The sequence below is a fragment of the Pelophylax lessonae genome (genome assembly GCF_965119305.1).
Source record: "Pelophylax lessonae genome assembly, contig: HAP1_SCAFFOLD_237, whole genome shotgun sequence".
NCBI classification, from domain to species: Eukaryota; Metazoa; Chordata; class Amphibia; order Anura; family Ranidae; genus Pelophylax; species Pelophylax lessonae.
In genome coordinates this window covers 49,261-74,497 of record NW_028120096.1, presented here as the reverse complement: position 1 = coordinate 74,497, position 25,237 = coordinate 49,261, and the positions used below count along the sequence as shown (strand labels likewise).

At 57.4% G+C, this 25,237-nt stretch overlaps 1 protein-coding gene across 1 annotated transcript in view; it reads right to left on the bottom strand.

Annotated features, from left to right (window-relative positions):
• The window catches only part of LOC309548625 (uncharacterized protein), a 29,774-nt gene extending 4,839 nt beyond the window's left edge, over nt 1-24,935 (bottom strand). Inside the window, exons 1-3 of the mRNA XM_082276545.1 lie at nt 24,889-24,935; nt 10,081-10,224; nt 2,862-3,020 (exon numbers count right to left, since the gene is read on the bottom strand). Coding sequence (XP_082132671.1) covers nt 2,862-3,020; nt 10,081-10,118 — 197 coding nt within the window. The 5' untranslated portion in view covers nt 10,119-10,224; nt 24,889-24,935. The remainder of the gene's footprint in view (nt 1-2,861; nt 3,021-10,080; nt 10,225-24,888) is intronic.
• Between the last annotated feature and the right edge of the window lie 302 nt (nt 24,936-25,237).

Sequence of the window (25,237 nt, the reverse complement as noted above, 5' to 3'; positions counted from 1 at the left end):
TACAACCATTTTAAAACAGACTGAGTCAGAAATGGCCGCTGGGACCACTGGCCTGACCAAAGGCCTCTGGAGGGAAATGGGCTCTTCAGGGGATTTGGGATCAATGTGGATGAGGAGATTAGTGCAGGTTGTCAAACAATCCTGAATGAACAAAGGGGTACCTGAAGACGGGGGATAGAGCTGAGCAAGACTCAGATGAAGAAGACCCTACAGCAATGGGGCTACCGAGTCCTAGATTACAGATGGCGGCTCCCTCAGAGGATAAACACATCCAGAACTGCCTGGGGGGGGGGGGGGGGGTAAAGGCACTTGAGGCAGAGGGACGGTCTCCTGGGAGTTCTTTGTGCAGACATGGTGTAGCCGCAACAATAGGCACACAATGTAACCAGGCCTCAGGTACTCACTAACCCCCCGCAGCTGGGGCTGATGAGGATCAGGTGGCTGGAGGTGACCAGGTCATTGTAGGCAGACAGTGGTGAGAGGGGGATTCTTCCTCTACTACACAAAGTGGTGGGAGAAAGAACGTGGACTGCACACATCACTCCAGCCAGAACCCCTTAGACCACAAGGCTCCGACGCCACCACAGTACACTCAGATCTAGGGAGTGCCACAATTCCAGGCTATCCCCGCACATCCAGTCCAGCGGGGTCCAAATACTTCCCCCAAAGCTGGGCCCGAGGAAATGCTGTTAAACGGGGACAAGCTCGGCAGTGCAAGGTGGACCTTCCATTTACTGTGGAAGAGCTGCTATACTCTATAAAATAAAAAGTTATAAAAGCTCCATCAGTCCAAAAAAAATGAGCTGTGTGCGGCGCTGGGACAACGGACAAAAGGCAAAAAAGATATTTGACAAAAAAAGGTTCTGAAGGACTAAAGGGCCTGAAGGCTGTCCCACAGCTATTACAGTACTGGTATCAAACATGAGGATCATTGACTAACTGGTGTATCTGGAAACGGACCTCTCCCAATGCCCGTGCCACCAAACTCTACTTCCATCCTCATTGTCCCCCCGAAGTCCGCAAGAAAACTTACACCTTACAGGGGATGTTCTCCTGAGTCCCCCCACAGCTCTCTCTGGTACCTCCTGTTGACCTCTTGGGTCCCCACCAACTCTCTCTGGTCCCTACTGTTGACTTCTCGAGTCCCCACCAGCTCTCTCTGGTCCCTCCTGTTGACCTCTTGGGTCCCCCCACAGCTCTCTCTGGTCCCTCCTGTTGACCTCCCCTAGATTCCTCCTACTTCCCTCTCCTTCGTACCCCACAGTTCTCCCTGGTTCCTACAGTTGACCCTCTTCTGGGCCATCTTCCTCTTTTCTTGGTCCCTCCTACTGACTTCTCATGGGTTCCCCGCCGTTTATTCTGGCTCCTCTTCCACCAGTGTTCTACTGGATCTCCTGCAGCTCTCCCTGGTTCCTCCAGTTGACCTCTCTTGAGTCCCTCCCACAGCTCTCCCTGGTCACTCATGTTAACCTCTTCATGGTTCCTCCTCCAGGAGTGTTCTCCTCTCACAGCTCTTTCTGGTTCCTTCTGCTAGCAAATGGTGACTTAAAAAGCAACAGGAGGAACCAGAAAAAGCTGTGAGAGGAGAACAACACTCCAGGAGGAGCAACCAGGGAGAGCTCTGAGAGGAGAACACTCCTGGAGGAGCAACCAGGGAGAGCTGTGAGAGGAGAACACTCCAGGAGGAGCAACCAGGGAGATCTGTGAGAGGAGAACACTCCTGGAGGAGGAACCAGGGAGAGCTGTGAGAGGAGAACACTCCTGGAGGAGCAACCAGGGAGATCTGTGAGAGGAGAACACTCCTGGAGGAGGAACCAGGGAGAGCTGTGAGAGGAGAACACTCCCGGAGGAGCAACCAGGGAGATCTGTGAGAGGAGAACACTCCTGGAGGAGCAACCAGGGAGAGCTGTGAGAGGAGAACACTCCTAGAGGAGGAACCAGGGAGAGCTGTGAGAGGAGAACACTCTAGGAGGAGCAACCAGGGAGATCTGTGAGAGGAGAACACTCCTAGAGGAGAAACCAGGGAGATCTGTGAGAGGAGAACACTCTAGGAGGAGCAACCAGGGAGATCTGTGAGAGGAGAACACTCCTAGAGGAGGAACCAGGGAGAGCTGTGAGAGGAGAACACTCCTGGAGGAGCAACCAGGGAGATCTGTGAGAGGAGAACACTCTAGGAGGAGCAACCAGGGAGATCTGTGAGAGGAGAACACTCTAGGAGGAGCAACCAGGGAGAGCTGTGAGAGGAGAACACTCCTGGAGGAGCAACCAGGGAGAGCTGTGAGAGGAGAACACTCCTGGAGGAGCAACCAGGGAGAGCTGTGAGAGGAGAACACTCCTAGAGGAGAAACCAGGGAGATCTGTGAGAGGAGAACACTCCTGGAGGAGGAACCAGGGAGAGCTGTGAGAGGAGAACACTCCTGGAGGAGCAACCAGGGAGAGCTGTGAGAGGAGAACACTCCCGGAGTGTCAGTTTTGTAGAGGACTTTGGGGGGACATTTCCCAGGACTGGACAACATTTAGTGGTTTGGTTGTTGATAAGTTAGGAATTTCAGCATAAAACGGAAGAAAAAAAAAAAAAAAAAACACACACAAGTCTTTAGAAGTCAAGTTCTGAAGTCGTGGCTGGAGAGGGAAGGAGGGAAACATTGGAGAGGGAAGGAGGGGACTGTTGGAGAGGGAAGGAGGGACCCGTTGGAGAGGGAAGGAGGGACCTGTTGGAGAGGGAAGGAGGGACCCGTTGGAGAGGGAAGGAGGGACCCGTTGGAGAGGGAAGGAGGGACCCGTTGGAGAGGGAAGGAGGGGACTGTTGGAGAGGGAAGGAGACCCGTTCATTGGCTGTGTGATGGAGGAAGGGTACTCACAGGGAGTGCAGGATCTTCTCAGGCACAATGCTGTCTGGCCGGACCTCCCGCAGCGTCTTCTCCAGCAGAGGGCAGACACTCAGCACCTTGGCATTGTTCATACAGAATTCTCCGGGGTCCACTAAGACCGTCTCTTCTTCCGGAGAGGAGTCTGAGGACCTGTGGAGAAGAAGCAGCCATTACCACTCCTCCCTATACCGGGGCGTCACTCCTGTACCCCGCAGTTGGGGACTCCTCTGGCTACCCAGTAAAAAGTCCTGCTGACTTGGGGGCCGCTGTCATCACGGGGAGGAGGGAGGGGGTGGGAGGAGGAGGAGCGTCGGCTCTACCTGTGTGTGCGGTGCTTGGAATGGCTGCACATAAGATTGTAAGCTCCTAAGCTCTGCTCCATATCTGGGGAAAATGTATTGGAGGGTGTCATGGTTACCGCACACCCATGGTGACTATCCGTGACTGGGGAGTATAAAGGAATAGGGTGGAACTTATACTGAGTAATAAGACGGGCTGTGACACTTTCACATTACCTTTGTCCACCACTAGAGGGAGACTTCACTCCAATCCAGCTGGCTGACCACACACAGGCAGATAGGAATCTTACATACAATCTGGTGCAGTCTAAGGGTCGGGGAGGAGTCTAGCCATTATTACATTCTACTGGGATTCCTCTAGCTATCCTACAAGCTAGAACCCCGGTGTGATCTTCCCACTGTCCACACACCCGACATCGAACGATAGCCTGCCACCACCCAACAGCTTGTCTGCAGACTGGTCTGCTGATCCACACACACACAGATCTCTGTCTGGCAGATCGGCTGGTTTACAATCTGCCCACACACACTGCAATTACACACCGACTGGCACGTAGCTCAGACCGAGCACCGAGGCACTAAAATGCAACAATCTCCCCAGAGATCCGAGTCCGAGCTTATCACACCCAACTCACTATCATTTATCCACTTCTGGACCGGAAGATTTACCCCATTTAACCACTTTAATACCAGAAGGATTCCCCCCCCCCCCTTAATCCCTCAATGACCAGGCCCTATTTTGCGATTCAGCACTGCGTTACTTTAACTGACAATTGCGCGGTCGTGCGACGCTGTACCCAAATAAAATTGACGTCTTTTTTTCCCACACAAACAGAGATTTCTTTTGGTGGTATTTTATCACCTCTGCGATTTTTATTTTTTGCGCTATAAACCAAAAATGCGACAATTCTGAAAAAAAAAAACAATACTTTTCACATTCTGATATAAAATATTCCCAATAAAAAAAAAAAATATAAAAATAAAATTTTTTCATCATTTTAGGCCAATTTGTATTCTGCTACATATTTTGGTAAATCCCAATAAGTGTATATTGATTGGTGATCGCGTCTACAAACTACGGGAACGATTTATGTCATTTTTATTTATTTATTTTATACTAGTAATGGCGGCGATCTGCGATTTTTAGCAGGGCTGTGACATTGCAGCGGACGGATCGGACCCCTAACTGACATTTTTTGGGGGTAACCAGTGACATTACTACAGTAATCAGTGCTAAAAATATGCACTGTCACTGTACTAATGACACTGGCAGGGAAGGGGTTAACTCAGGGGCGATCAAAGGGTTAAATGTGTCCCTATGGGATGCTTCCTAACTGTGTGGGGGATGGGCTTATGGAATCATTACAGAGATCTGTGTTCCTGAATAGGAGGAGCTCTGTGCTGATTGCTGACAGAACAATGATGTGTTGGCCCCGCAGATCAGCTTCCCCTCTCGTGAATCGCTGTGCGCCCCCCTAAGGATGGCTCCTGAAGATGTATGGGTACGGCGATTCACCTTCTAGCAGCATATCTGCAGCGGGTGGTCAGGAAAAGATTAACCGCTTCCGGAACCGCCCGCTGCCTTTTTACTGCGGCAGGGCGGCCCTCCTGCGCGATCCGACATAGGCCTATGTTGGTTCGCACAGGCAGCTAGGGGGCGAGCGCGCTCCCGCCCCCACTCTGCAGCGGGGACTCGGATGCACTGGGCAGGCGGCTCCGATTCCCACCTGACACCCGCGATCGCTCCCCGCTGAGAGAGAAGGACGGTTGGATGTTGTAATCACAGCTGACCATTCTTCTCCCTGGAATGATCACAGAGCTCCTTCTATATAGGATCACATGTCTCTATGATCATTTCACAAGCCACGCCCCCCCCATATCGTTAGAATCACTCCCCTAGGCTCACATTTAACCCCTTGATTATCCATGGGTTAACCCCTTCCCTGCCAGTGTCATTAGTACAGTAACAGTGCACTGATTACTGTAGTGATGTCATTGGTCCCCTATAAAGTGTCAAAAATGTCAGTTAGGGGTCCAATCTGTCCCCCGCAATGTCGCAGTCCCGCAAAAAATCGCCGCCATTACTAGTAAAAAAAAAAACATAAAAATGACAAAAATCTTTCCCCTAGTTTGTAGATGTGATAACTTTTGTGCAAACCAATCAAAATACGTTTATTGGGATTTTTTTTTACCAAAAATATGCAGCAGAATACAAATTCCTAAAATGATCAAAAATTTTGATTTGTAATTTTTTTTTTTTTTGGGGATGTTATATAGCAGAATGACTCCTGGCTCTGTAACCGGCATCGGCAGATGACTCTCCTGGCTCTGTACCCGGCATCGGCTGATGACTCTCCTGGCTCTGTACCCGGCATTGGCAGATGACTCTCCTGGCTCTCTACCCGGCATTGGCAGATGACTCGCCTGGCTCTCTACCTGGCATCGGGAGATGACTCTCCTGGCTCTCTACCCGGCATTGGCAGATGACTCGCCTGGCTCTCTACCCGGCATTGGCAGATGACTCTCCTGGCTCTCTACCCGGCATTGGCAGATGACTCTCCTGGCTCTCTACCTGGCATCGGGAGATGACTCTCCTGGCTCTCTACCTGGCATTGGCAGATGACTCTCCTGGCTCTCTACCTGGCATCGGGAGATGACTCTCCTGGCTCTCTACCTGGCATTGGCAGATGACTCTCCTGGCTCTCTACCCGGCAATGGCAGATGACTCTCCTGGCTCTCTACCTGGCATTGGCAGAGGACTCTCCTGGCTCTCTACCCGGCATTGGCAGAGGACTCTCCTGGCTCTCTACCCGGGATCAGCAGATGACTCTCTACCCAGCATTGGCAGATGACTCTCCTGGCTCTCTACCTGGCATCGGCAGATGACTCTCCTGGCTCTCTACCCGGCATTGGCAGATGACTCTCCTGGCTCTCTACCTGGCATCGGCAGATGACTCTCCTGGCTCTCTACCCGGCATCGGCAGATGACTCTCCTGGCTCGCTACCTGGCATCGGCAGATGACTCTCCTGGCTCGCTACCCGGCATTGGCAGATGACTCTCCTGGCTCTGTACCCGGCATTGGCAGATGACTCTCCTGGCTCTCTACCTGGCATCGGCAGATGACTCTCCTGGCTCTCTACCCGGGATCAGCAGATGACTCTCCTGGCTCTCTACCCAGCATTGGCAGATGACTCTCCTGGCTCTCTACCTGGCATCGGCAGATGACTCTCCTGGCTCGCTACCCGGCATTGGCAGATGACTCTCCTGGCTCTCTACCCGGCATTGGCAGATGACTCTCCTGGCTCTCTACCCGGCATTGGCAGATGACTCGCCTGGCTCTCTACCTGGCATCGGGAGATGACTCTCCTGGCTCTCTACCCGGCATTGGCAGATGACTCGCCTGGCTCTCTACCCGGCATTGGCAGATGACTCTCCTGGCTCTCTACCCGGCATTGGCAGATGACTCTCCTGGCTCTCTACCTGGCATCGGGAGATGACTCTCCTGGCTCTCTACCTGGCATTGGCAGATGACTCTCCTGGCTCTCTACCTGGCATCGGGAGATGACTCTCCTGGCTCTCTACCTGGCATTGGCAGATGACTCTCCTGGCTCTCTACCCGGCAATGGCAGATGACTCTCCTGGCTCTCTACCTGGCATTGGCAGAGGACTCTCCTGGCTCTCTACCCAGCATTGGCAGAGGACTCTCCTGGCTCTCTACCCGGGATCAGCAGATGACTCTCTACCCAGCATTGGCAGATGACTCTCCTGGCTCTCTACCTGGCATCGGCAGATGACTCTCCTGGCTCTCTACCCGGCATTGGCAGATGACTCTCCTGGCTCTCTACCTGGCATCGGCAGATGACTCTCCTGGCTCTCTACCCGGCATCGGCAGATGACTCTCCTGGCTCGCTACCTGGCATCGGCAGATGACTCTCCTGGCTCGCTACCCGGCATTGGCAGATGACTCTCCTGGCTCTGTACCCGGCATTGGCAGATGACTCTCCTGGCTCTCTACCTGGCATCGGCAGATGACTCTCCTGGCTCTCTACCCGGGATCAGCAGATGACTCTCCTGGCTCTCTACCCAGCATTGGCAGATGACTCTCCTGGCTCTCTACCTGGCATCGGCAGATGACTCTCCTGGCTCGCTACCCGGCATTGGCAGATGACTCTCCTGGCTCTCTACCCGGCATTGGCAGATGACTCTCCTGGCTCTCTACCCGGCATTGGCAGATGACTCGCCTGGCTCTCTACCTGGCATCGGGAGATGACTCTCCTGGCTCTCTACCTGGCATTGGCAGATGACTCTCCTGGCTCTCTACCTGGCATTGGCAGATGACTCTCCTGGCTCTCTACCCGGCATTGGCAGATGACTCTCCTGGCTCTGTACCCGGCATTGGCAGATGACTCTCCTGGTTCTCTACCCGGCATTGGCAGATGACTCGCCTGGCTCTCTACCTGGCATCGGGAGATGACTCTCCTGGCTCTCTACCTGGCATTGGCAGATGACTCTCCTGGCTCTCTACCTGGCATCGGGAGATGACTCTCCTGGCTCTCTACCCGGCATTGGCAGATGACTCTCCTGGCTCTCTACCCGGCATTGGCAGATGACTCGCCTGGCTCTCTACCCGGCATTGGCAGATGACTCGCCTGGCTCTCTACCTGGCATCGGCAGATGACTCTCCTGGCTCTCTACCTGGCATCGGGAGATGACTCTCCTGGCTCTCTACCTGGCATCGGGAGATGACTCTCCTGGCTCTCTACCTGGCATTGGCAGATGACTCTCCTGGCTCTCTACCTGGCATCGGGAGATGACTCTCCTGGCTCTCTACCTGGCATTGGCAGATGACTCTCCTGGCTCTCTACCTGGCATCGGGAGATGACTCTCCTGGCTCTCTACCTGGCATTGGCAGATGACTCTCCTGGCTCTCTACCCGGCATTGGCAGATGACTCTCCTGGCTCTCTACCTGGCATCAGCAGATAACTCTCCTGGCTCTCTACACGGCATTGGCAGATGACTCTCCTGGCTCTCTACCCGGCATTGGCAGAGGACTCTCCTGGCTCTCTACCCGGGATCAGCAGATGACTCTCTACCCAGCATTGGCAGATGACTCTCCTGGCTCTCTACCTGGCATCGGCAGATGACTCTCCTGGCTCTCTACCCGGCATTGGCAGATGACTCTCCTGGCTCTCTACCTGGCATCAGCAGATAACTCTCCTGGCTCTCTACACGGCATTGGCAGATGACTCTCCTGGCTCTCTACCCAGCATTGGCAGATGACTCTCCTGGCTCTCTACCTGGCATCGGCAGATGACTCTCCTGGCTCTCTACCCGGCATCGGCAGATGACTCTCCTGGCTCGCTACCTGGCATCGGCAGATGACTCTCCTGGCTCGCTACCCGGCATTGGCAGATGACTCTCCTGGCTCTGTACCCGGCATCGGCAGATGACTCTCCTGGCTCTCTACCCGGCATTGGCAGATGACTCTCCTGGCTCTGTACCCGGCATTGGCAGATGACTCTCCTGGCTCTCTACCTGGCATCGGCAGATGACTCTCCTGGCTCTCTACCCGGGATCAGCAGATGACTCTCCTGGCTCTCTACCCAGCATTGGCAGATGACTCTCCTGGCTCTCTACCTGGCATCGGCAGATGACTCTCCTGGCTCTCTACCCGGGATCAGCAGATGACTCTCCTGGCTCTCTACCCAGCATTGGCAGATGACTCTCCTGGCTCTGTACCCGGCATCGGCAGATGACTCTCCTGGCTCTCTACCTGGCATCGGCAGATGACTCTCTTGGCTCTGTACCTGGCATCAGCAGATGACTCTCCTGGCTCTCTACCCGGCATCAGCAGATGACTCTCCTGGCTCTCTACCTGGCATCGGCAGATGACTCTCCTGGCTCTCTACCCGGCATCGGCAGATGACTCTCCTGGCTCTCTACCTGGCATCGGCAGATGACTCTCCTGGCTCTCTACCCGGCATCGGCAGATGACTCTCCTGGCTCTGTACCTGGCATCGGCAGATGACTCTCCTGGCTCTCTACCTGGCATCGGCAGATGACTCTCCTGGCTCTCTACCCGGCATTGGCAGATGACTCTCCTGGCTCTGTACCTGGCATCGGCAGATGACTCTCCTGGCTCTCTACCTGGCATTGGCAGATGACTCTCCTGGCTCTCTACCTGGCATTGGCAGATGACTCTCCTGGCTCTCTACCCGGCATTGGCAGAGGACTCTCCTGGCTCTCTACCCGGCATCAGCAGATGACTCTCCTGGCTCTCTACCCGGCATTGGCAGATGACTCTCCTGGCTCTCTACCCAGCATTGGCAGAGGACTCTCCTGGCTCTCTACCCGGGATCAGCAGATGACTCTCCTGGCTCGCTACCCGGCATTGGCAGATGACTCTCCTGGCTCTCTACCCGGCTTGTTCCTGCTCTCATTTCCTCACTGTTGCTGTGCGATTATTGTTGTTGCTTCCTCCAATAAACAGCTTCATTTTACCTGAATTCCGGTGTGATCTGGTTTCCTGGTACCCTGACAATATGTGTATGACTGATTACACTACATGTACAAGCATACTACTTCCACAGATCACATCCCAAGGCAACTATCCTACCCTTACATTCATGTCACAGAGGGGGGGCAGGGGGTGACAGCACCCTAGGTACCTCTTACCAGCAGCCCCAGGCTCCTGTAGTGCAGGTAATAGACCGCACTCTCACCTTTCTGCTGGATGGAGGGGTCCTATATTGAAATAAGGGACGCTGGGTGTCTGAAGGTGCAAAGAGTCTCAGAGATCAGACTTGGGCCCTGCTCTGTTGGGGGCCCCTGCTCACTCCACATGTAGGAGCTCCTGAAGCTGAGACGGGTGACTGCGGGCAGTGGACGAGGTCAGGCCGTCACTCTTACCCGCTCTCCGGGGGTTGGAGCTGCTGCGGCAGGGACATTTTGGGAAATCCGTTTCCTCCATAGCTGTGGTCATTCTCCAGGCTGAGCCGCTGCAGGCGAGCAGAAACCGCATCTTCAGACAGATAATGCTTCACAGCCGGGCCCCTGCCGAGGAAAAATACAACATGGTGAGGGGGGGGGGGGGGGGGCAGAGGGGACGACTCAATTACCACCAATGAAGGGTATGGCACTGCTGGTTAGAGAGGTGTCACATCAGCTATATAATAAACCAAACATTAATAAAACTCTATAAAACTGTATGGCCAGCATTACTGTATATGGATTAGCATTATTATTTATGTAAATATTATATTTTATATTATTCCCTCCTTAACGGTTTCCTCCTTCCCTCTCCAGCCGGGCCCCTCCTTCCCTCTCCAGCCGGGCCCCTCCTTCCCTCTCCAGCCGGGCCCCTCCTTCCCTCTCCAGCCGGGCTCCTCCTTCCCTCTCCAGCCGGGCCCCTCCTTCCCTCTCCAGCCGGGCCCTCTCCAGCCGGATCCCTCCTTCCCTCTCCAGCCGGGCTCCTCCTTCCCTCTCCAGCCGGATCCCTCCTTCCCTCTCCAGCCGGGCTCCTCCTTCCCTCTCCAGCCGGATCCCTCCTTCCCTCTCCAGCCGGGTCCATCCTTCCCTCTCCAGCCGGGTCCCTCCTTCCCTCTCCAGCCGGGCTCCTCCTTCCCTCTCCAGCCGGGCCCCTCCTTCCCTCTCCAGCCGGGTCCCTCCTTCCCTCTCCAGCCGGGCTCCTCCTTCCCTCTCCAGCCGGGCCCCTCCTTCCCTCTCCAGCCGGGCCCCTCCTTCCCTCTCCAGCCGGGCCCTCTCCAGCCGGATCCCTCCTTCCCTCTCCAGCCGGGCTCCTCCTTCCCTCTCCAGCCGGATCCCTCCTTCCCTCTCCAGCCGGGCCCCTCCTTCCCTCTCCAGCCGGGCTCCTCCTTCCCTCTCCAGCCGGGTCCCTCCTTCCCTCTCCAGCCGGGTCCCTCCTTCCCTCTCCAGCCGGGCTCCTCCTTCCCTCTCCAGCCGGATCCCTCCTTCCCTCTCCAGCCGGACCCCTCCTTCCCTCTCCAGCCGGGTCCATCCTTCCCTCTCCAGCCGGGTCCCTCCTTCCCTCTCCAGCCGGGTCCCTCCTTCCCTCTCCAGCCGGGCTCCTCCTTCCCTCTCCAGCCGGATCCCTCCTTCCCTCTCCAGCCGGACCCCTCCTTCCCTCTCCAGCCGGGTCCATCCTTCCCTCTCCAGCCGGGTCCATCCTTCCCTCTCCAGCCGGGTCCCTCCTTCCCTCTCCAGCCGGGTCCATCCTTCCCTCTCCAGCCGGGTCCCTCCTTCCCTCTCCAGCCGGGTCCCTCCTTCCCTCTCCAGCCGGGTCCCTCCTTCCCTCTCCAGCCGGGCTCCTCCTTCCCTCTCCAGCCGGGTCCCTCCTTCCCTATCCAGCCGGGTCCATCCTTCCCTCTCCAGCCGGGTCCATCCTTCCCTCTCCAGCCGGGTCCCTCCTTCCCTCTCCAGCCGGGTCCCTCCTTCCCTCTCCAGCCGGGCTCCTCCTTCCCTCTCCAGCCGGGTCCCTCCTTCCCTATCCAGCCGGGTCCATCCTTCCCTCTCCAGCCGGGTCCATCCTTCCCTCTCCAGCCGGGTCCCTCCTTCCCTATCCAGCCGGATCCCTCCTTCCCTCTCCAGCCGGGCCCCTCCTTCCCTCTCCAGCCGGGCCCCTCCTTCCCTCTCCAGCCGGGCCCCTCCTTCTCTCTTCAGCCGGGTCCCTCCTTCCCTCTCCAGCCGGGCCCCTCCTTCCCTCTCCAGCCGGGCCCCTCCTTCCCTCTCCAACCAGCCGGGCCCCTCCTTCCCTCTCCAACCAGCCGGGCCCCTCCTTCCCTCTCCTGCCGGGGCCCCTCCTTCCCTCTCCAGCCGGGTCCTCCCTCCCTCTCCAACCAGCCGGGCCCCTCCTTCCCTCTCCAACCAGCCGGGCCCCTCCTTCCCTCTCCTGCCGGGGCCCCTCCTTCCCTCTCCCTCCGGGTTCCCTCCCTCCCTCTCCAACCAGCCGGGCCCCTCCCTCCCTCTCCAACCAGCCGGGCCCCTCCCTCCCTCTCCAACCAGCCGTGCCCCTCCTTCCCTCTCCAACCAGCCTGGCCCCTCCTTCCCTCTCCAGCCAGGTCCTCCTTTCCTCTCCAGCCAGGTCCCTCCTTCCCTCTCCAGCCGGGCCCCTCCTTCCATCTCCAACCAGCCGGGCCCCTCCTTCCCTCTCCAGCCGGGTCCTCCTTTCCTCTCCAGCCAGGTCCCTCCTTCCCTCTCCAGCCGGGCCCCTCCTTCCATCTCCAACCAGCCGGGCCCCTCCTTCCCTCTCCAACCAGCCGGGCCCCTCCTTCCCTCTCCCGCCGGGGCCCCTCCTTCCATCTCCAACCAGCCGGGCCCCTCCTTCCCTCTCCAGCCGGGTCCTCCCTCTCCAACCAGCCGGGCCCCTCCTTCCCTCTCCCTCCGGGTTCCCTCCTTCCCTCTCCAGCCGGGCCCCTCCCTCCCTCCCTCTCCAACCAGCCGGGCCCCTCCTTCCCTATCCCTCCGGGTTCCCTCCTTCCCTCTCCAGCCGGGCCCCTCCTTCCATTTCCAACCAGCCGGGCCCCTCCTTCCCTCTCCAACCAGCCGGGCCCCTCCTTCCCTCTCCCGCCGGGGCCCCTCCTTCCATCTCCAACCAGCCGGGCCCCTCCTTCCCTCCCTCTCCAACCAGCCGGGCCCCTCCCTCCCTCTCCAACCAGCCGTGCCCCTCCCTCCCTCTCCAACCAGCCGGGCCCCTCCCTCCCTCCCTCTCCAACCAGCCGTGCCCCTCCCTCCCTCTCCAACCAGCCGGGCCCCTCCCTCCCTCCCTCTCCAACCAGCCGGGCCCCTCCCTCCCTCTCCAACCAGCCGGGCCCCTCCTTCCCTATCCCTCCGGGTTCCCTCCTTCCCTCTCCAGCCGGGCCCCTCCCTCCCTCTCCAACCAGCCGGGCCCCTCCCTCCCTCTCCAACCAGCCGGGCCCCTCCCTCCCTCTCCAACCACTCCCTCCCTCTCCAACCAGCCGTGCCCCTCCCTCCCTCTCCAACCAGCCGTGCCCCTCCTTCCCTCTCCAGCCGGGTCCTCCTTCCCTCTCCAGCCTGGCCCCTCCTTCCATCTCCAACCAGCCGGGCCCCTCCTTCCCCCTCCAACCAGCCGGGCCCCTCCTTCCCTCTCCCGCCGGGGCCCCTCCTTCCATCTCCAACCAGCCGGGCCCCTCCTTCCCTCTCCAGCCGGGTCCTACCTCCCTCTCCAACCAGCCGGGCCCCTCCTTCCCTCTCCCTCCGGGTTCCCTCCTTCCCTCTCCAGCCGGGTCCTCCTTCCCTCTCCAGCCAGGTCCCTCCTTCCCTCTCCAACCAGCCGGGCCCCTCCTTCCCTCTCCAACCAGCCGGGCCCCTCCTTCCCTCTCCCGCCGGGGCCCCTCCTTCCATCTCCAGCCGGGTCCTCCCTCCCTCTCCAACCAGCCGGGCCCCTCCTTCCCTCTCCCTCCGGGTTCCCTCCTTCCCTCTCCAGCCGGGCCCCTCCCTCCCTCTCCAACCAGCCGGGCCCCTCCTTCCCTCTCCCTCCGGGTTCCCTCCTTCCCTCTCCAGCCGGGCCCCTCCCTCCCTCTCCAACCAGCCGGGCCGTGCCCCTCCTTCCCTCTCCAACCAGCCGGGCCCCTCCTTCCCTCTCCAGCCGGGTCCTCCTTCCCTCTCCAGCCGGGTCCTCCTTCCCTCTCCAGCCGTGTCCCTCCTTCCCTCTGCAACCAGCTGGGCCCCTCCTTCCCTCTCCAGCCGGGTCCATCCTTCCCTCTTCAGCCGGGCCCCTCCTTCCCTCTCCAGCCGGGTCCTCCTTCCCTCTCCAGCTGGGCCCCGCCTTCCCTCTCCAGCCGGGTCCATCCTTCCCTCTCCAGCCGGGTCCATCCTTCCCTCTCCAGCCGGGTCCTCCCTCCCTCTCCAACCAGCCGGGCCCCTCCCTCCCTCTCCAACCAGCCGTGCCCCTCCTTCCCTCTCCAACCAGCCGGGCCCCTCCCTCCCTCTCCAACCAGCCGTGCCCCTCCTTCCCTCTCCAACCAGCCGGGCCCCTCCTTCCCTCTCCAGCCAGGTCCTCCTTTCCTCTCCAGCCAGGTCCCTCCTTCCCTCTCCAGCCGGGCCCCTCCTTCCATCTCCAACCAGCCGGGCCCCTCCTTCCCTCTCCAACCAGCCGGGCCCCTCCTTCCCTCTCCCGCCGGGGCCCCTCCTTCCATCTCCAACCAGCCGGGCCCCTCCTTCCCTCTCCAGCCGGGCCCCTCCTTCCCTCTCCAACCGGGTCCCTCCTTCCCTCTCCAGCCGGGTCCCTCCTTCCCTCTCCAGCCGGGCCCCTCCCTCCCTCTCCAACCAGCCGGGCCCCTCCCTCCCTCTCCAACCAGCCGGGCCCCTCCTTCCCTATCCCTCCGGGTTCCCTCCTTCCCTCTCCAGCCGGGCCCCTCCCTCCCTTTCCAACCAGCCGGGCCCCTCCCTCCCTCTCCAACCAGCCCCCTCCCTCCCTCTCCAACCAGCCGGGCCCCTCCTTCCCTCTCCAGCCGGGTCCTCCTTTCCTCTCCAGCCGGGCCCTCCTTCCCTCTCCAGCCGGGCCCCTCCTTCCATCTCCAACCAGCCGGGCCCCTCCTTCCCCCTCCAACCAGCCAGGCCCCTCCTTCCCTCTCCAACCAGCCGGGCCCCTCCTTCCCTCTCCCGCCGGGGCCCCTCCTTCCATCTCCAACCAGCCGGGCCCCTCCTTCCCTCTCCAACCAGCCGGGCCCCTCCTTCCCTCTCCAACCAGCCGGGTCCTCCTTCCCTCTCCAGCCGGGTCCTCCTTCCCTTTCCAGCCGGGTCCTCCTTTCCTCTTCAGCCAGGTCCCTCCTTCCCTCTCCAACCAGCTGGGCCCCTCCTTCCCCCTCCAACCAGCTGGGCCCCTCCTTCCCCCTCCAACCAGCTGGGCCCCTCCTTCCCCCTCCAATCAGCCGGGCCCCTCCTTCCCTCTCCCGCCGGGGCCCCTCCTTCCATCTCCAACCAGCCGGGCCCCTCTTTCCCTCTCCAACCAGCCGGGCCCCTCCTTCCATCTCCAACCAGCCGGGCCCCTCCTTCCCTCTCCAGCCGGGTCCTCCCTCCCTCTCCAACCAGCCGGGCCCCTCCTTCCCTCTCCCTCCGGGTTCCCTCCTTCCCTCTCCAGCCGGGCCCCTCCCTCCCTCTCCAACCAGCCGGGCCCCTCCTTCCCTCTCCCTCCGGGTTCCCTCCTTCCCTCTCCAGCCGGGCCCCTCCCTCCCTCTCCAACCAGCCGGGCCGTGCCCCTCCTTCCCTCTCCAACCAGCCGGGCCCCTCCTTCCCTCTCCAACCAGCTGGGCCCCTCCTTCCCCCTCCAACCAGCCGGGCCCCTCCTTCCCTCTCCCGCCGGGGCCCCTCCTTCCATCTCCAACCAGCCGGGCCCCTCCCTCCCTCTCCAACCAGCCGGGCCCCTCCTTCCCTCTCCCTCCGGGTTCCCTCCTTCCCTCTCCAGCCGGGCCCCTCCCTCCCTCTCCAACCAGCCGGGCCCCTCCTTCCCTCTCCCTCCGGGTTCCCTCCTTCCCTCTCCAGCCGGGCCCCTCCCTCCCTCTCCAACCAGCCGGGCCCCTCCCTCTCCAACCACCCGGGCCCCTCCCTCCCTCTCCAACCAGCCGGACCCCTCCTTCCCTCTCCAACCAGCCGGACCCCTCCTTCCCTCTCCAACCAGCCGGGCCCCTCCTTCCCTCTCCCTCCGGGTTCCCTCCTTCCCTCTCCAGCCGGGCCCGTCCCTCCCTCTCCTCTCCAACCAGCCGGGCCCCTCCTTCCCTCTCCCTCCGGGTTCCCTCCTTCCCTCTCCAGCCGGGCCCCTCCCTCCCTCTCCAACCAGCCGGGCCCCTCCCTCCCTCTCCAACCAGCCGGGCCCCTCCCTCCTTCCCTCTCCAACCAGCCGTGCCCCTCCTTTCCTCTCCAACCAGCCGGGCCCCTCCTTCCCTCTCCAGCCGGGTCCTCCTTTCCTCTCCAGCCAGGTCCCTCCTTCCCTCTCCAGCCGAGCCCCTCCTTCCATCTCCAACCAGCCGGGCCCCTCCTTCCCCCTCCAACCAGCCGGGCCCCTCCTTCCCTCTCCAGCCGGGTCCCTCCTTCCCTCTCCAGCGGGGCCCCTCCTTCCCTCTCCAACCAGCCGGGTCCCTCCTTCCCTCTCCAGCCGGGCCCCTCCTTCCCTCTCCAACCAGCCGGGCCCCTCCTTCCCCCTCCAACCAGCCGGGCCCCTCCTTCCCTCTCCAGCCAGGTCCCTCCTTCCCTCTCCAGCCGGGCCCTCCTTCCCTCTCCAACCAGCCGGGCCCCTCCTTCCCTCTCCAGCCGGGCCCCTCCTTCCCTCTCCAGCCGGGCCCCTCTTTCTCTCTCCAGCCGGGCCCTCCTTCCCTCTCCAGCCGGGCCCTCCTTCCCTCTCCAGCCGGGCCCTCCTTCCCTCTCCAACCAGCCGGGCCCCTCCTTCCCTCTCCAGCCGGGTCCTCCCTCCCTCTCCAACCAGCCGGGCCCCTCCTTCCCTCTCCCTCCGGGTTCCCTCCTTCCCTCTCCAGCCGGGCCCCTCCCTCCCTCTCCTCTCCAACCAGCCGGGCCCCTCCTTCCCTCTCCCTCCGGGTTCCCTCCTTCCCTCTCCAGCCGGGCCCCTCCCTCCCTCTCCAACCAGCCGGGCCCCTCCCTCCCTCTCCAACCAGCCGGGCCCCTCCCTCCCTCTCCAACCAGCCGGACCCCTCCTTCCCTCTCCAACCAGCCGGACCCCTCCCTCTCCTCTCCAACCAGCCGGGCCCCTCCTTCCCTCTACCTCCGGGTTCCCTCCGTCCCTCACCAGCCGGGCCCCTCCTCCCTCCCTCTCCAACCAGCCGGGCCCCTCCCTCCCTCTCCAACCAGCCGGACCCCTCCTTCCCTCTCCAACCAGCCGTGCCCCTCCTTTCCTCTCCAACCAGCCGGGCCCCTCCTTCCCTCTCCAGCCGGGTCCTCCTTTCCTCTCCAGCCAGGTCCCTCCTTCCCTCTCCAGCCGGGCCCCTCCTTCCATCTCCAACCAGCCGGGCCCCTCCTTCCCCCTCCAACCAGCCGGGCCCCTCCTTCCCCCTCCAACCAGCCGGGCCCCTCCTTCCCTCTCCAGCCGGGTCCCTCCTTCCCTCTCCAGCCGGGCCCCTCCTTCCCTCTCCAACCAGCCGGGTCCCTCCTTCCCTCTCCAGCCGGGCCCCTCCTTCCCTCTCCAACCAGCCGGGCCCCTCCTTCCCCCTCCAACCAGCCGGGCCCCTCCTTCCCTCTCCAGCCAGGTCCCTCCTTCCCTCTCCAGCCAGGTCCCTCCTTCCCTCTCCAGCCGGGCCCTCCTTCCCTCTCCAACCAGCCGGGCCCCTCCTTCCCTCTCCAGCCGGGCCCCTCCTTTCCTCTCCAGCCAGGTCCCTCCTTCCCTCTCCAGCCGGGCCCCTCCTTTCCTCTCCAGCCGGGCCCCTCCTTTCCTCTCCAGCCGGGCCCCTCCTTCTCTCTCCAGCCGGGCCCTCCTTCCCTCTCCAACCAGCCGGGCCCCTCCTTCCATCTCCAACCAGCCGGACCCCTCTTTCCCTCTCCAGCCGGGTCCTCCCTCCCTCTCCAACCAGCCGGGCCCCTCCTTCCCCCTCCAACAAGCCGGGCCCCTCCTTCCCCCTCCAACCATCCGGGCCCCTCCTTCCCTCTCCAGCCGGGCCCCTCCTTCCCTCTCCAGCCGGGCCCCTCCTTCCCTCTCCAACGGGTCCCTCCCTCCCTCTCCAACCAGCTGGGTCTCTCTTTACCCCCCATTTTTTCCATAATTAGCACATGTTGTATTGCACTTTGTATTTTTACTAATTTTTGGTTACTATATAGGTTATGTGACCCGCATTAGCTATAACTAAAGCACCTCTCTACCAATCAGCGCTATACCCACCTACCCCCCAATTCCCTTCCAATCAGCGCTATACCCACCTACCCCCCATCAGCGCTATACCCATCTACCCATCAGCGCTATACCCACCTCTACCCCCCCTCCCCCATCAGCGCTATACCCACCTACCCATCAGCGCTATACCCACCTACCCATCAGCGCTATACCCACCTCTACCCCCCCCATCAGCGCTATACCCACCTACCCATCAGCGCTATACCCACCTCTACCCCCCCCCCCCATCAGCGCTATACCCACCTACCCATCAGCGCTATACCCACCTCTACCCCCCCCCCATCAGCGCTATACCCACCTACCCATCAGCGCTATACCCACCTCTACCCCCCCCCCCATCAGCGCTATACCCACCTCTACCCCCCATCAGCGCTATACCCACCTCTACCCCCCATCAGCGCTATACCCACCTACCCCCCAATTCCCTTAATTTCATGACATCTACCTAGCTAGTTGTTCTTAGTGGGGACAGCGGCTTCTAGGACCTCTTCCATTATATATATATATTCACACTTCGCTCCATAGTGCGGAACTACCATTTATTACATAGGGGAGCCGGATCACACGCCCGGATCACAGTGACCCAACAATAGGTAAGTACTGTATATGGATCTGTGTTCCACAGCCTAGGAGGGGGGAGGGGACAGATTGCTGAGTGTTCTGTATACACACCTCTAGGTATATACACCATGCAGGAGAAGTCAGAGGGAGCCGGGTGGTAAATATTGAACATGACAATGGTATGAATGTCAGGTGGCCTCCCTGATGTTTGGCGTGTGACTCCCCTCCTCCCCCCCGGGGTAGATTGTGATACGGCTGTGTTGGGTTATGTAGATCTCCAGGAGACGGAGCCCCCGGGGGCAGCGACTCGCTGGGTCTCTTCTATTGGGGCGGTAAGAGATGAACCGACATTTTCTATTATAATCTCTCCAAGCCCCGGCCTTTTCAGCACTGTTTTCAGTATTTTTTGCTAGAAAATTAAATTGGAACCCCAAACATATTTTTTTTTTTTTTGCAGACACCCTAAAGAATAAAATGGCGATCGTTGCAATTTTTTTGTTACATGGTATTTGCGTAGCAGTTTTTAAATGCATTTTTTTTTTTTTTTTGAAAAAACAAAAATACACTTTAACCACTTCAATACCGGGCACTTTCACCCCTCCCCCCAGGCCAATTTTCCCCTTTTAGCGCTGTTGATTTTGAATGGCAATTGCGCGGTCATACAACACTGTACCTACACCAAATTTATGTCATTTTCCCCCCACAAATAGAGATTTCTTTTTGTGGTATTTGATCACCGCAAGGTTTTTTCTTTTTTGCTAAACAAATAAAAAAAGACCGAAAAGTTTGAAAAAAAAAAAAAAGTTTTTTTGTTTAGGTTATACAATTTTGTAAATAAATAAGTTTTTTCCTGCACTGACAGGCACTGATGAGAAAACACTGATGGGGTGGCACTGATATGCAGCACTGATGAGGCCGTACCGACAGGCACTGATGAGGAGGCACTGATGAGGCCGCACTGACAGGCACTGATGAGGAGGCACTGATAGGGTGGCACTGATATGCAGCACTGATGAGGCCGCACTGACAGGCACTGATGAGGAGGCACTGATGGGGTGTCACAGATATGCAGCACTGATGGGGTGGCACTAATATGTAGCACTGATAGGTAGCACTGATATGCAGCATTGATATGTGACACTGATATCAGTGCTGCCCATCAATGCTGCATATCAGTGCTACCTGTCAGTGCCCATCAGTGATCAATGCCACCTATCAGTGCCGCCTATTAATGCCCATCAATGCTGCATATCAGTTGCACATATCAGTGCCGCCTATGTGTCACTGATAGGTAGCACCGATATGCAGCATTGATAGGCACTAATAGGCGGCAAGGATGGGCACTAATGGTAGATGGCAAGGATGGGCAGCACTGATGAGGAGGGCACTGACAGGCAACCTGAGCACTGATTGGCATGCCTGGTGGCTCTAGCATCATCCCCCATGGGTCTGCACTTGTAATCAATGCTCCGATATCCAGCACAGACCTCCCCCCCCCACTCCCGTCAGGAGAGCTGCTGATTGGCTCTCCTCTACTCGTGCCTGTCAGGCACAAACTGAAGAAAGCCGATCAACGGCACTTCCCATTTACTATGTGACCAGCTGTGATTGGACACATCTGGTCACATGGCAAAGACCCTATTTAATAGGCTCTTTACCGGGATCGAAGATTCGGTGTGTCAGAGTGACCGCACCACCGATCGTCGGCCCATCCTGCTGGATATCACATGACGCCCAGTCAGGATGGGACAAACACTTCCCCGTCGTCATTTTACTACACAACACACAAACATTATATACATTCATTTTATTGTATAATGTAAGGGAAAAAAAGTATTTGACCCCCGGCTGATTTTGTAGGTTTGCCCACTGACAGAGAAATGATCAGTCAATAATTTTATTGGTCGGTTTATTTTACCAATGAGAGACAAAATAACAACAAAAATATCCAGAAAAACGCATTTCAAAAAAAGTTATAAATTGATTTGCATTTTAATGAGTAAAATAAGTATTTGACCCCTTAGTATTTGGTGGAGAAACCCTTGTTGGAAGCACAGAGGTCAGAGGTCACAGAGGTCAGACGTTTCTTGTAGTTGGGAGGTCAGAGGTCACAGAGGTCAGACGTTTCTTGTAGTTGGGAGGTCAGACGTTTCTTGTAGTTGGGAGGTCAGAGGTCACAGAGGTCAGACGTTTCTTGTAGTTGGGAGGTCAGAGGTCACAGAGGTCAGACGTTTCTTGTAGTTGGGAGGTCAGAGGTCAGACGTTTCTTGTAGTTGGGAGGTCAGAGGTCACAGAGGTCAGACGTTTCTTGTAGTTGGGAGGTCAGAGGTCAGACGTTTCTTGTAGTTGGGAGGTCAGACGTTTCTTGTAGTTGGGAGGTCAGAGGTCAGACGTTTCTTGTAGTTGGGAGGTCAGAGGTTTCTTGTAGTTGGGAGGTCAGAGGTCACAGAGGTCAGAGGTTTCTTGTAGTTGGGAGGTCAGAGGTCACAGAGGTCAGAGGTTTCTTGTAGTTGGGAGGTCAGAGGTTTCTTGTAGTTGGGGTCACAGAGGTCAGACGTTTCTTGTAGTTGGGAGGTCAGAGGTCACAGAGGTCAGACGTTTCGTGTAGTTGGCCCCCAGGTTTGCACACATCTCAGGAGGGATTTTCTCCTCTTTGCAGATCCTCTCCAAGTCATTAAGGTTTCCAGGCTGACGTTTGGTATCTCGAACCTTCAGCTCCCTCCACATATTTTCTAAGGGATTTGGGTCTGGAGACTGGCTAGGCCACTCCAGGACCTTAATGTGCTTCTTCTTGAGCCACTCCTTTGTTGCCTTGGCCGTGTGTTTTGGGTCATTGTCATGCTGGAAGATCCACCCATGACCCATTTTCAATGCCCTGGATGAGGGAAGGAGATTCTCACCCAAGATTTGAGGGTACATGGCCCTGTCCATCGTCCCTTTGATGCGGTGAAGTTGTCCCCTTAGCAGAACCCCCCCCCCAAAGCATAAAGTTTCCTCCTCCATGTGTGACCGTGGGGGATGGTGTTCTTGGGGTCATAGGCAGCACTCCTCCTCCTCCAATCACGTTGAGTTGAGTTGATGCCAAAGAGCTGGATTTTGGTCTCATCTGCCCACAACTCTTTCCCCCAGTTCTCCTCTGAATCATTCAGATGTTCATTAGCAGACATCAGACGGGCTGTACCATGTGATTTCCTGAGCAGGGGGACCTTGCGGGGGCTGCAGGATTTCAGTCCTCCATGGGGTAGTGTGTTACCAATTGTTTTCTTGGTGACGATGGTCCCAGCTGAGATCATTGAGAAGATTCTCCCGTGTAGTTCTGGGCTGATTCCTCACCGTTCTCCATCATCATTGAACCTCCATGAGGTGAGATCTTCCATGGAGCCCCAGACTGAGGGAGACTGACAGTTACCAACTGTTGTCACCTCTCACCAAGCTGCTTGGCGATGGTCTTGTAGCCATTCCAGCCTTGTGCTGACATCCTTGGACAGCTCTTTGGTCTTGGCCATGGTGGAGAGATTGGAATCTGATTGGTTGCTTCTGTGGGCAGGAGTCTTCTATACAGGTAACAAGCTGAGATTAGGAGCACTCCCTATAAGAGAATCCTCCTAATCTCAGCTTATTACCTGTATAGAAGACACCGGGGGGCCAGAAATCTGCTGATTGGTCGGGGATCAAATACTTATTTCACTCATTAAAATGCAAATCAATTTATAACTTTTATGAAATGCGTTTTTCGGGATATTTTTGTTGTTTTTCCGTCTCTCACTGGTAAAATAAACCGACCAATGAAATTATAGACTGATTATTTCTTTGTCAGTGGGCAAACCTACAAAATCCCTCACTGTAATGTGAAAGATGATGTTATAGTGAGTAATTAGATACCGAACGCGTCGCGATTTAAAATTGCGCACACTTGTGGAATGGCGACAAACATTGGTACCTAAAATAATACGTAGGCAGCACTATAAAAAAAAAAAACTTACAGATTACCAGTTTAGAGTTACAGAGGAGATCTAGTGATAGAATTATTGCTCCCACTCGAACAATCGCGGCGATACCTCACATGTGTGTGCGTAACTTATGTATGTGTTCACTTCCGCATGCAAGCACCACGGGATGGGGGGGGGGGGGGGGCGCTTTACATTTTTTTTTCTTTTTTATTACTTTTATTCTTATTACAAGGAATGTAAACATCTATTGTAATAAAAATAAAGACGACAGGTCCTCTTTATGGAGAGATGTGGGGTCTATAAGACCCCACATCTCTCCTCTACCTTCAAAAGCAAAAGTTCCCACAAAATGGGACGTTATGACATCACTCCGGTCCTCCAAGGCCACAGAGGCAATCACAGACAACCTGGGCTTTTATCGCCTCTGACCATCCAGCCGCTCCGGAAAAATCGGCAAGCCAAAGAAACACTGGCAAGCAGCGGTAGGGTAAGAAGGGGGGGGGGGGTGTAACGTCCCCTTCTGCCGCTCCAGAAAGTTTTCCAGTGGCTTATGTGACAACACTGAAGAAATGAGACTTTGCTACAATGTAAAGTAGTGAGTGTACAGCTTGTATAACAGTGTAAATTTACTGTCCCCTCAAAATAACTCAACACACAGCCATTAATGTCTAAACCGCTGTCAACAAAAGTCAGTACACCCCTAAGTGACAATGTCCAAATTGGGTCCAATTAGCCATTTTCCCTCCCCGGTGTCATGTGACTCGTTAGTGTTACAAGGTCTCAGGTGTGAATGGGGGGCAGGTGTGTTAAATTTGGTGTTATCGCTCTCACTCTCTCATACTGGTCACTGGAAGTTCAACATGGCACCTCATGGCAAAGAACTCTCTGAGGATCTGAATAAAAAGAATTGTTGCTCTACATAAAGATGGCCTAGGCTATAAGAAGATTGCCAAGACCCTGAACGGAGCTGCAGCACGGTGGCCAAGACCATACAGCAGTTTACCAGGACAGGTTCCACTCAGAACAGGCCTCACTATGGTCCACCAAAGAAGTTGAGTGCCGTGCTCAGCGTCATATCCAGAGGTTGTCTTTGGGAAATAGACGTATGAGTGCTGCCAGGTTGAAGGGGTGGGGGAGGGGTCAGCCTGTCAGTGCTCAGACCATACGCCGCACACTGCATCAAATTGGTCTCCATGGCTGTTGTAGGGTCGTTGTCCTGTCGGAAGATGAACCTTCGCCCCAGTCTGAGGTCCAGAGCGCTCTGGAGAAGGTTTGCATCAGTGATGTCTCTGTACATTGCTGCATTCATCTTTCCCTCCATCCTGACTAGTCTCCCAGTTGCTGCTGCTGAAAAACATCCCCACACCATGATGCTGCCACCACCATGCTTCACAGTAGGGATGGTATTGGCCAGGTGATGAGCGGTGCCTGGTTTCCTCCAGACATGACGCTTGCCATTCAGGACAAAGAGTTCAATCTTTGTTTCATCAGAGCAGAGAATTTTGTTTCTCATGGTCTGAGAGTCCTTCAGGTGCATTTTTGTAAACTCCAGGTGGGCTGTCATGTGACTTTTACTGAGGAGTGGCTTCTCTCTGGCCACTCCCATACAGGCCTGATCGTCCCAGAAGGAAGCCTCTTCTAAAGATGATGGACAAGAAATCCCACAAACAGTTTGCTGAAGACAAGCAGACTAAGGACATGGATTACTGGAACCATCTCCTGTGCTCTGATGAGACCAAGATAAACGTATTTGGTGTCAGATGGTGTCAGGCGTGTGTGGGGGCAACCAGGTGAGGAGTACAAAGACAAGTGTGTCTTCCTACAGTCAGGCATGGTGGTGGGAGTGTCATGGTCTGGGGCTGCATGAGTGCTGCCGGCACTGGGGGGCTACAGATCATTGAGGGAACCATGAATGCCAACATGTACTGTGACATACTGAAGCAGAGTATGATCCCCTCCCCCCAGAGACTGGGGGGCAGGGCAGTATTCCAACATAACGACCCCAAACACCTCCAAGATGACCACTGCCTTGCTAAAGAAGCTGAGGGTAAAGGTGATGGACTGGCCAAGCGTCTCCAGACCTAAACCCTATTCAGCATCTGTGGGGATCCTCAAATGGAAGGTGGAGGAGCGCAAGGTCTCCAACATCCACCAGCTCTGTGATGTCATCATGGAGGAGGGGAAGAGGACTCCAGTGCCAACCTGTGAAGCTCTGGTGACCTCCATGCCCAAGAGGGTTAAAGAGGCTCAAGATATGAAGAGGAGCTGACTGTAGCACAGAGCTCCACCCTAAGCATAGAAGATAAACCAAGGAACTGCTGAGTGCCCCCAACTTACTCGTCCTCCTGGTTAATCCGCCGCTTGGTGCAAGACGGGTCCGACCGGCTGAGCGGGAGACACCTGTATGGGTGGAGAGAAACCGATAGGTCAGGGTGGAGACAGATCCTCCACTGAAGGCCCTCCTCCTTACCCTTTCACCTGTCCTCCTCCCAATCACACCTGTCCTATGGGCCAGTCCTCCTTCTTACCCTCTAACCTGTGCTGTGGTCAGGTCCCCCCCTCACCGGTCTGGTGATCAGGTCCTCTTCCTTCCCCCTCACCTGTCTGGCCCCCCCCCCCCCCCCGACGTGTCCGGTCCTCCTCCTCCTCCCCCCCCCCCCTGTCCGGTCCTCCTCCTCCTCCCCCC